Source organism: Hippichthys cyanospilos, chromosome 6 (assembly GCF_059441005.1).
Source record: "Hippichthys cyanospilos isolate Australia breed blue-spotted pipefish chromosome 6, RoL_Hcya_1.0, whole genome shotgun sequence".
NCBI classification, from domain to species: domain Eukaryota; kingdom Metazoa; phylum Chordata; class Actinopteri; order Syngnathiformes; family Syngnathidae; genus Hippichthys; species Hippichthys cyanospilos.
In genome coordinates, this window is record NC_142374.1 from 22,998,766 (window position 1) to 23,010,965 (window position 12,200).

The 12,200-nt window shown below is 38.8% G+C and overlaps 1 protein-coding gene across 1 annotated transcript in view; it reads left to right on the forward strand.

Annotated features, from left to right (window-relative positions):
• Positions 1 to 12,200, forward strand: part of nell2a (neural EGFL like 2a) — a 102,009-nt gene that overhangs the window by 71,449 nt on the left and 18,360 nt on the right. The window contains exons 14-15 of the mRNA XM_088416469.1: positions 2,869 to 2,991; positions 4,312 to 4,407. Of these exons, the coding sequence (XP_088272595.1) occupies positions 2,869 to 2,991; positions 4,312 to 4,407 (219 nt within the window). The remainder of the gene's footprint in view (positions 1 to 2,868; positions 2,992 to 4,311; positions 4,408 to 12,200) is intronic.

Genomic DNA, 12,200 nt, shown 5'->3' on the forward strand with positions numbered 1-12,200 from the left:
AAGTAGCTAGCTAAATAGTTATCTATCTAGCTAGCTAGCTAGCTAGCTAGCTAGCTTTCTTTCTATCTATCTATCTATCTATCTATCTATCTAGCTAGCTAGCTAGCTAGCTAGCTAGCTATCTCATGATCTAGCAATCTAGCTAGCTACCAATGAGGCTATTAATTTTTTTTATCTATCTATCTATATAGCTTTCTAGCTAGCTGTCTAGCTATCTAGCTATCTTGTGATCTAGCAATCTAGTTAGCTACTATACTCATCTTCTTACTTCTCCCTTTAACAACACGAGCAATCTTGGGACCCATGGCTAAAAAGTTGGAATTAAGCACAAAAATGCACAATAAATACGATTTTGGAAGCACTCATGCGAGATCAAGTCTTTAGCATGTCAGCATCATAGTGACACCATGACGCCAACCAATAGCAGACCAGCATCTTAGTGACGCGTTGCAGCGCAGGCAGTTTGACGCCAAAATAAGAGCAATTACCTAAAAACGCCTGAAGAGGGAGGCAAAACAACATAAACACACAGCCAACCCTACTGGTCATGACAGTTGTTGATGCCTTAAAGCGGGAAAAACGTCATAAAGACGGGGTGAAAAATCTTAGTATTCTACGTAGAACTTTACAAACTATGCTAATATTTAAAGTGAGAATTCTGAAAACAATGGAGGCAACTGAAGTAAATATTAACACAAGTACTTGGAAGTAAAAAGGCTGACAGGTACAAGACTCCCGTCTTGGTGAAACTCCGTGTAGCATTTAAATTTAAAGGGTACAGATGCCCTCACGCAAAGTCATCTTGTTTAGTCATGTCCCGCAGCAACTTCTTATAAATATTTTAACGATTAAGGAGCCTCGCACTTGATTTCTCCGCAGAACTGGAACATCGTTTAAAAAGTGGCCTCCAGTGGGCTGCAAATGAGACGTTCGCAACATGCGGTTGAAGATACCAAATAAACCGACTTTGGCCGTAAAGCCCAAGATTTGCGTCATTTATACGTTTGCCGTGCAACTGACGCTGCAACAAAATTCCAATTAAAGAAAAAAAAAAGTCGATTTTCAGTCTGTTTGCGGCAGCTGGAAGCTCTTTTATAGGAGAGCCAAACAATCTGCGCCCACTTAATGAACTCTTCTCCTCGGAGGCTTCATCCGTGTTTGCTTACAAGGTGAAATGTTTCTCTTGTCTCTCTAATCCCCCCCTGCAGCGCCTTAATCTCAAAACCTTATCTTTGGACCGCAAAGTATAGCATGAAAGAAATGGAGAAAGCATTTCAAGTTGGACTTGAGTGATAAAGAGGACCTTTAATGTCTATCCTTCACGTTGCCCCTGAACGCATCGTCGTCGGACTGTTCGGACTGGAAAAAAATAGGAGGGGGGTTGCCCCGGAGATTTGCGCAAATATTGCTAGCGGAGATTAGCGAGCTGGAAGTCAACGTCTTGGACATGTTCTGACCTTGGTGGAGACCAACTTACCGAAGGTGCTCCTGCACTGCCATCATTGATGACAATTAAGCACTACAGTTCTTCAGTTGACCCCTTGTGCAGTAGTTTGTCGAATTCTTTGATCTTTGCATTAAAGGCCTTTTAGATCAATGGGAAAATAATGAAAAAAGAGACTAGGGAGCTGAAATTTCACCCAGATGGTGACATCACAGAGTTCAAAATGGCACAACCACTCTGGCTAGGGCAGTGCTTCTCACATGTGTTTTGCGAAGCCCCGCCTACGAAACAGAAAGCATTTTGCGACCCCCCCCACTTGCCACGCCCACCATAAATAAGATTATTATCTATAAAAATTGTATGATTATATGTAGAACTGTATCCTTTTTACATTGACATAATGAAAAAGAATAAAAAAAACACACCTGTATATATATATATATATATATATATATATATATATATATATATATATATACATACCTTCATCATCCAAAGAGCCATTTTGACCGAGTTTCCACGAATGAGACACCACTGGGAGCCGCAAACATTTTATTACATCTGAAATGAAGACGTTAATAGTTATAAATATACATATAAAAATGATGTTATGATATTTATGGTAATGGCGGCAGAGGGAGAGTAGAAGCAGACTGAATCAGTTGGGTTTTAGCTGCCAGAGGGGTTGCTTACAGTATCTTCTGTTAACAAAGGTTGTACCACATTATTTTCATTCAAAGAAGCAAGCAGACCGAACCCACGTTTGAATCAATCGGTCAGTTTTTTAGAGTTTTGAGAATTTGGAAAATTATGTCAGAATTCCAACTTTAAAGTGAATGTATCCTCAAAATTCTAACTTCTGACGATTCTATTTTTTAGTCAGAATTTTGACTTTATTCTCAATTATCATTTGAAAGTCAGAATTCTAAGTTAATTTTCACTGACAATTTTAAGTGACAGTTTTTTTTTTTTAATTCTTGACTGGCTCTGTTCCTTTTCCGCCCCACCCCCCAAACGTGTAACATCTATGCTAATTAGGATGTACATTATCAATTCCAGTAAGCAGTTGTGATCTTGCTGCAAACAGTTTTCTCGACATCTCCGCGTGCAAACGCGCTGTCTAAAAACATCTTCATTTCCAAGCCGCTGGCTCATTGAGAAAACCACCAAGCCAAGCAGATGTCTTCATTGATGCATTAGCGCACATTAAGAAGTCCGTTTACGACTGATTTATCATTCTGTCAGCTTCCAAACAATAACAACAAATTAAAGCCAAAGCGCTCGAATAGATCATAATAAACGCCATGCAAATGACTCATCTGCCAGTCTGACTAAACGTTCTATTTACTTACTCAAAAGTCGTTTCATCCAACACGTGTTTGCCTCAGATGATGATTGAAAAGTATCTTTTGTGTCCTTCCCAGAGCACGACGAGTGCCTGAGCGGCCTCCACGACTGCGACCAGAACGCCTTGTGCTTCAACATGGTCGGGGGACACAGCTGCTCGTGCAAGCCGGGCTACGCCGGAAACGGAACCGTCTGCAAAGGTAGGCCGCGCGTGTGTGTGTGTGTGTGTGTGTGTGTGTGTGTAACTGCAGAGGTACACTGGAGCTGCAAGGCTCAAATAATGAGAAAAAAGGAAAAGGTGTAGCAAGAACTCTTATCTTGGAAAATGCTTAAAATGTCTGCCATTGATAAGCATTTCTTCCACATGCATTTTAAAAAAAACAATATTATATGACATATATATATATATATATATATATATATATATATATATATATATATATATATATATATATATATATATATGTGTGTGTGTGTGTGTGCGTGCGTGCGTGCGTGCGTGCGTGCGTGCGTGCGTGTGTGTGTGTGTGTGTGTGTGTGTGTGTGTGTGTGTGTGTGTGTGTAACTGCAGAGGTGCACTGGTGACGCAAGGCTCAAATAATGAGAAAAAAGGTGTAGCAAGAATTCTTATCTTTGAAAATACTTAAGTTGTGTGCCATTGATAAGCGTTTTTTCCACATGCATTTTTAAAAAATATTGTATATATATATATATATATATATATATATATATATATATATATATATATATATATATATATATATATATATATATATATATATATATAACTGCAGATACAAGGTACTGGAGCCGCAAGGCTCAAATAACGAGAAAAAAGGTGTAGCAAGAATTCTTATCTTTGAAAATAAAGTTCCGTGATAAGCGTTTTTTCCACATGCGTTTTTAAAACTATTTTATATATTCATATATATTTATATATTTTATTTAATATTTTATATATACACACACAAAGCACCTAATATTTTTTTCGGCCTTGAAAGATGAGTGAAAATGCTCAAAAACGGCTGGCAGTCTAAGTGTCACCTTTTCCCGAAAACTGAAAGATTTAACGAAACACTCGGAGAAATATATGATCGGAAATTTGTTTGTTGAGGAGCCGCGCCATTTTCACACTCACTTCGTATGGAAACTCGCGGGCAAAACTTCGTACGATAAAAAATCACTCTGAAGCTCATCCCAAATGACGTTTTAATATTTGCTCATCGGAGCTAGCGGCACGTGACGTCGTTTATCCGCTTCATCTTCAGCGGCTTGTGAAGGCACATTCATAAACAGCCTAAGCGCGGATAATGAACACTTCTGCGTTAACCTTGGCCAGATGCATCCATCACGGAAAATAATATCATGAATCGCGCCGCCGAATTAGCGTTTATGCCGTATGCAAATACTTATATGACGGGGCTGGTCTGATCGCATATTCAATGGCCGTTCATCTTAGTACTGAGCAATGACTTTTTATTTATGTATTTATTTATTCTTTTATTTGGCTCTTGCTTCAGCTATGTGTGACGGCTTGTGCCAGAACGGAGGAACCTGCCTCTCGCCCAACAACTGCGCCTGCCCGCAAGGATTCACCGGCAAGAGATGCGAGACAGGTAAGAGGTGTTCAAATGCCCGCCTGCAACCAAAATCCATTTTTGGAAAATAGGAAATTCAAATTTGACGTCGTGCTTTGCACAGATCATACAGCTGAAACGTAGCAATGAATCTGATGGTAAAATTTTGTGAATTTTGCAAGATTACCTTCCAATAAGTAAAGATAGACATGTTTTTTTTTTTCCATGGCTGATAAATAATATCGATACGGATTATTGGAAATAAAAAAGATATTTTGAGAAGATGTTCTTTTTTGGTATTAAAAAATATATTGAAATGCCCACCTCTAAATGCTAAAGGTCGAGACTTACACCCTATTGGTGTCATATATAGCCCATGTCGGGCTCATTTACTGCCATTCAAAATTGAAAATATTGTCAATTTTGGACATATTGAAAACCAGATGTTTTATCATGTATTTTTGCATGAATTCTTTCAACGGCAACTCGCGAACGGGGAACACTAGAAATTTTGGTTTCGACATGCCCAAACCGCCGGGTGGCGCATGCGGCCAACTTAACGACATTTGCAAGCCTTTCAGTGACTTTGATGATTGGCTTAGCCTGAACTCCCATAATGCAAAAGTCTTCAAAAGTCAAAATACTCCTAATTATGACATAATAAATATTCCAATTTCAATTTCATAAATAGATAAATATACAGCATGGTTAATTTTGACATGATCAAATTTTTACAATTTTTGTACGCAAAGGGGAAATAGGTCTTCCTCCTCGAAAAATGTTTCTATTCTATGAATAGGGTTGCTAGCTAGCTACTTAGCTATTGATTGATCTATCTAGCTGGCGATCTGTTTATCTAACTTGTGACTTGTCTAGCTAGCTAGCTAGCTAGTGTTTTGTCTAGAGAGCAATCTATCGATCTACTTTGTTAGCAGTCAGTTTCTCTAGCTAGTAATCTGTTTATCTAGCTAGTGACTTGTCTAGCTAGCTAGCTAGCGATTTGTCTAGAGAGCAATCTTTCGATCTACTTTGTTAGCAGTCAGTTTCTCTAGCTACCGATCAGTTTATCTAGCTAGTGACTTGTCTCGCTAGCTAGCGAGCGATTTATTGATCTAATTTTCAAGCAGTCTGTTTATCTAGCTAGCGATCTGTTTATCTAGCTAGTGGCTTGTCTAGCTAGCTAGCTAGTGATTTGTCTAGAGAGCAATCTTTTGATCTACTTTGTTAGCAGTCAGTTTCTCTAGCTACCAATCTGTTTATCGATCTCGTGACTTGTCTAGCTAGCTAGCTATCTAGCTAGCGATTTATTGATCTAATTTGCTAGCAGTCTATTTATCTGTTCATTTAGCTTGTGACTTGTCTTTCTATCTAGCTAGCTAGCGATCAGTCTAGATAGCGATCTGTTGTAACCAGCTAGCTAGCTAGATAGACAAACAGACAGACAGACCGACCGCTAACTAAACAGACTGCTAGGTAGGTAGATAGACTGATTGTAGCTAGCTAGACAGATAATCACTAGCTAAGCAGATCGCAGCTAGATGGATCGATCAATAGCTACGTAGCTAGCTAACTTCCCAGATCTATCTATCTATCTATCTATCTATCTATCTATCTATCTATCTATCTATCTATCTATCAAGTTTAATAAAAATGTTCACAGCTATATATACTGCAATAATAAACGAAATGGGTATTATATATAGTTGTGAGGTTTGAAAACACGATAAAACGACGAAAGAAATGTTGAATGATTGCATGATGCTTCCACACATTTGCTATAGACTCGATATGTCCCCTGAAACTTGAAGTTTCCCCGCCCCTGCACTAAACGCCTGATGAATAAACGCACACACCGCTGTGCTTAGTGGCCGTTGGTCGACATGTATGCATGAATGTGTGTGTGTGTGTGTGTGTGTGTGTGTGTGTGTGTGTTAGCGCGGCAACACTCCTGAGTGAGTAATGGCCTTGTAGCTCTTTTATTGCCACGATGGAGGATTTGCAGTGCGCATGCAGCAGTATGGGAATTAGTCTATATCGCGCATTAATCAGCGGGGACTCGATCGGCATCGGCTTTGTGCTAGTAAGGCCCCATCGCAGCCGGAGCCTCCGTCCCCCTGCATCCTATATGATAACCCTCGGGGTGTTTAACTCATTCCATCCCAAAGACGGATTTTCACGTTTTTTTTTTCAAGGTACTTATTTAAGTGTTTGGCTAAAGGAGAGTCTAGAATGTGTATTTTTCCTAGACAAATAATTAATTGCGCAATTAGTTTAGATTAACTAGAGTAATCTATTACGTTAGGTAACTAAGTACTACCTGCAATTATTCTTAGTAATACATTACTTTAGGTATCTAATATTAAAATAAAAACTTACACAGGTCATTATTAGTAATTTTTGAAGATTAAATAATAAAGGACTCACTTACTTTATGTAACCAAAGTAATCAGTTACTTTTGGTAACTAAGTACTAGCTGTAATGATTAATAAAGTAATCTAATACTGTAGGTATCTAAATACTAAACCAATCGATTACCCTCGGTAATTGGTTGGAGTGAAGAACAAATAATAAAGTACTCAATTACCTTAGGTAACTAAGTACTAGTATCAATTATTAATATGCAATCAATTACTTTAGCCATCTAAGTACTAACATATTTATTTACCTTGGGTAATTACTAGTATTAGTGAAGAACACATAATGAAGTACTCAATTAATTTCGGTAACCAAAGTAATCAATCGCTTTTGGTAACTAAGTACTAGGTGCAATATATCCAAGTACTAAAGTAATCCTCTACCTTTGGTCTTTGGAAGTGAATGAGGTAAGAGGAAATTATACATACTGTATATAAATATATATATATATATATATATATATATATATATATATATATATATATATATATATATACATATATATATATATATATATATATATATATATATATATATATATATATATATAAAAAATTAGACAGCACAGTTTTTATTATTAAAGCTTTGATTTTTAATTAGTAGCAAAAAGTGAAACTAAATACCGGGAATGTGATATCAAACATCCCGTCAAAAAAAATAAAAAAATAATGTCAATGTTGTCTAACTGGTGTCTTACAGCGATTTTTATTTTATTTTTTTAGAGCCATCTGGTGTGTGGAGCAAATGGCTTTGTTTTCATTTTAGAAATAGAAACCATACGGAATTTCCTCAATGAGGGGACGGGTGACTTCATTTAGTCAACAAACAGAGTGTTAAGGTTTTGATTTTTCTCTACTGATTTTCATTGATTGATTGACAAGCACTTGTAAAATACGGAAAAACATGCTCAAGTAAATGTCATATTTACAGGGGATAGGACAAGACACAAATGTCCACAAAAGACAAGGCCAGACAAAATTTGGGCAAAATTTGGTGAATTTTTTGCTGAAAATTTGCTCTGCACAGGATTTTACCATTCACTTCAACTGGAGAAACCAAAACATTGCCACACAGCTGATTGAAAAGTCATAAGTGCTTTCCGCATTCCTAAGACAAACATTTTTTTTTTCTCCTCCCGTTTGTAGAATCTCATCATGGCGGCTGCGTCTAATCACTTGCTTTCTCATATCCCATTTCAACCTCTGGCGGGAATGTCCTTCAAGAGACAAACGGCGGCGTTAATAGAAAGTCAAGTCGCTTGAGTGAAGAGAAGCCCAGCTTCTCCGTTGTACTCGTTGCTTCGGCTATTGATTGCACATAAAGGTCTTTTTTTTTTTTTTTATACTGCCCGTCTTAAAGTAAATGAATTTTCTCCCGCCTGTTTTGTCCGCGGACGTCCAAGAAGGCCGTCTTTGTCTTCTCTGTTTACGCCGGACGGGCCGTCCTTCAAATTGCCTGTCGCATTGTTGATGGGGCACTTTTGTTGACGATAATTCTCTTCGCGCGACGGCGGCTAATTAGTTTTTACATGACTCAGTCAGTCTTGAACAGTTTTAAGGTCCCCCCCCCCCCCCCAACCCCCCACACACTCAGAAAAAAAAAAAAAAACGGAATAAAAGAATGTTTTGCGTTATAAGGGTGTAATTTTCAGCAGGCGCTCTCCACTTACGCACTCTCCGGGGGAAATATTAGGCTCTCCGTTTGACAGCTTTATTAACATGTGTTTCCAGCAGTTACACAGAGGAGCTTTTAGCGGCACGCCACGCAAATGGCAATTTCCACATCATGTAAAACGTCGCGTAAATTCTTGGACGGCTGGAAGACGCGCGGGGACGCGAAACATACTTTGCTCGGAAAAAAAAATAATCAAGATGCGGTAAAGATTTTTTTTTTTTGCAAAGGTGTCCGGTGTGTGATTGAGGGAATAGGTGGATTGATGTTCCAGTTGTTTTGCTCTTAATTTGAAAGGGAAGAGCAACTGGTTCTGTCACATGATTTTAAAAGCAAAAATGTAAAAAAAAAAAAAAAACGTGTTTTGCAAAGGAGTCACTATCACAAATTCGCTAATAAGATGTTTAATGTTCCAATTAATATGCTCTTAATTTGAAAAGGAAGCTGTCAATGCATATTCGTATGAAAATGAAGGAAAACAATTTTACAAAGGAGTCATGAAACAAAATTTTGCGATAAATTGCCTCATCTTCCATTTGATTTGCTCCTAATTTGAAAGGAAAGCTAAATCGTTTCTGTCATAGCATAAAAAGCATTACGCTATACAACATACATTGAGATATGCTGATAGCAAAATGTGAAAACTCGACAGAAAAAGTCATATAATGTTTTGCAAAGGAGTCACTGTCACAGTTAGCAATAAGATGCTTCTTCTTCCAATTAATATACTCTTAATTTGAAAAGGAAGATGACAATGCACATTCATATGAAGCTTACCAAAATAAAGGAAAACATAATTTTACAAAGGAGTCATCAGACAAAATTTTGCTATAAATTGTCTCATCTTCCAATTGATTTGCTCCAAATTTGAAAGTAAAGATAAATTGTTTCTGTCATAGCATTAGAAAGCATTACGTTAGATATGTTGATAGTAAAATGTAAAAAAATAAAAGGCATGTAATATTTTGCAAAGGAATCACTAGTACAAATTTAGCAATAAGATGCTTCATGTTCCAGTTAATACGCTCTTAATTTGAAAAGAAAGATGACAATGCGCACCCACATAAAGCTTAGCAAAAAAAAAAGGCAAACGACATTTTGCAAAGGAGTCTCGAAACACAACTTTGCACAACAGCATTGGGATACCACAGAAAAACGTACTTGACATAAAATGGCTGAAATCGCCGAATGGCCGCGATGCCTTTTTCACAAAGAAAACATTTCAAGCTGAACATTTGCACTTCAATGGCATCTTGATTGTGCGTTTCACATTTAGATGAAGGTATTTGACAACTTTATTCATAATGCAATATTTAGACTGAAAAAGCTTATTTTGACCATTTATAATATATGCGGTAATGTCTCGAGAAATAAACCTCTCCGCAGATAAAAATATCTTGAAAATAAAAAGACACAAAACAAGTCTTTAAAACCCAAGCAAGAATTTTACATGGGAAGAGGCCCAAGCTTCGTATTGCGCCCGAGGCGGCAACACGTTTGCCTGAGCAACACGCTTGTGGGACGTCTTATTTGTCCTCAAGTTCATCCTCGTCAGCTCCGTGACAGCTAGCGTCCCCTCGTGCGCTATTATTTTGGTGCTTTTTAATGTCCGGGACCAACAGCGGTACCGTCACCGGGGAGCATCTGAGCCTCTGGCATTATTTAATTCGATTGAGAGGTCAACGGGGGCCCTCTCTTGTGTGTGTGTGTGTGTGTGTGTGTTTTTTTTTTTTTTTACCGTCTCCCTTCTGCTTGACAGCAGCTCCCAAGCGAGGGAGGAGCGATGCGTCATCGAGAGTCCTGCAGTCTATTTCCCGAGATCCAGATGATAAACCCGCACTCTGTAAACCCGCACAAATGCCGCGATAGGAAAGTTGTCCATGTTGCAGTGCCATTCGTATGTATTTGGAATGACATCGAATGGAGGAAGTAGGAGTTGAGCCGCTGAAGATTTTTTGGGTGGTCGGGTTATGGTCGATTAATCGGTGGCAAAGGCGATGCTTCACTTGGAGGTGCTGTGCCCTCGTTCCTTGCCGGCAGTCCTGTGGTCTTAAATATTTTGAGACTGGCAGCGAAATTTGAACAGCCAACGCCATCCATGTAATTAGCTAGCGAATTAGTTCAGTTAGTTATCAAGCTAGCTAGTTAGATACATCTTTTGCTATCCAGCTGGATGGATTTATTGTTTGCCAATTAACTAACTAACTCGAAAGCTAGTTTGCTTATTAGGTAGCTAGATAGATTGTCAGCTAACTAGCTCGATAGATTGTTTACTAACTAACTCATGAGCTAGCTAATTCATTAGGCAGCTAGATTGTTAGCTAACTATCTAGATAGATAGATAGATAGATAGATAGATAGATAGATAGATAGATAGATAGATAGATAGATAGATAGATAGATAGATAGATAGATAGATAACTAACTAACTAACTAACGAGCTAGCTAGTTTGATGTATTGTCAGCTATCTAGCTGGATAGATTGATTGTTTGCTAACTAACCAACTTGTTAGCTAGCTTGCTTATTAGGTGGCTAGATTGTTAGCTAACTAGCTAGATAGATAGATTTACTAACTAACTCACTCACTCACTCACTCACTAACTAACAAGCTAGCTAGTTAGATATATTGTCAGCTATCTAGCTGGATAGATTGATTGTTTGCTACTTAACCAACTTCTTAGCTAGATTGCTTATTAGGTGGCTAGATTGTTAGCTAGCTAGCTAGCAAGCTAGATTTACTAACTAACTAACTCACTAACTCACTAACCACAGATGAGCTAGCCACTATGCCAGAGCATCTCATTTATTTTTTATTGATGTGAAATTCTTTGCACATATTTTTTTTTGTATATATAGGTATACATTTTTGAGTATCCATTAATTAGCAGATTTTTTTTTTTTGTGCGTGAGACTTGAATCATGAGTGACAATGCGCCTCCCCATGAAACGTAATGGAATAAAGGAGTCATGACAACACCACTTAGCAATAAGTTGCTTCAGGTTCCAATTAATTTGCTCTTGATTTGAAAAGTTAACCGCGCTGTTCCTTTCACGTTATGAAATTAATTTTGCCGATTCCTGCAGAACCCCTGTTAAAATCTCACGCACCCTCCTGAAGTGCCTTGGCGCACCCCCATTCAAGAGCCTCTGTGGCGTTAGATCGGCTTGGCTTTCGCTTCGAAAAGGAGCTACTTTGAGTCAAAGATGGAGATGTACGCTGAGAGTGATAGATGGGGGTAACGACCGTGAGAGGAGCCGAAGTGGAACGGAGGAGAGGGAGATGTTCCCAATATGACAGAAGTGACGGGTCGGGGGGGTTCTGCCGGTATCCTCCCACGACCGGGCGCCGGCCGCAGAAAGGGCGGCGCCGGGTGGATGAACATGGAAACGCTTTCACCGAGAGTCCGAGCTCGCCCATTTTCCCTCTCCTTCTTCCGGCAGCTTTTAAAAGCCTCCCCCGAGACTCGTGCTGCCGCAGACTGACGGCCCGTCATAAAACGCAGACGCGCTTAACTCGAAAAAAAAAACAAAAAAAAACGCTCGCCGTGTAGCGGTTGCCATTTTGGATTGTTCTAGCGTGTGTTTTGTTTGTGTAATTATTCGTAAGGGCGCTCATGTGTTTGAATAGTCGTGTTTGTGTGACTCGTCATTACCGTTTCGCCGGGTTTGTGCGTGTTGCTGAAAGACGAGACGCCAGCTCGCGGAGAAGTGTGACACCTCATGAATTATGCAGGCCGCAGCAGA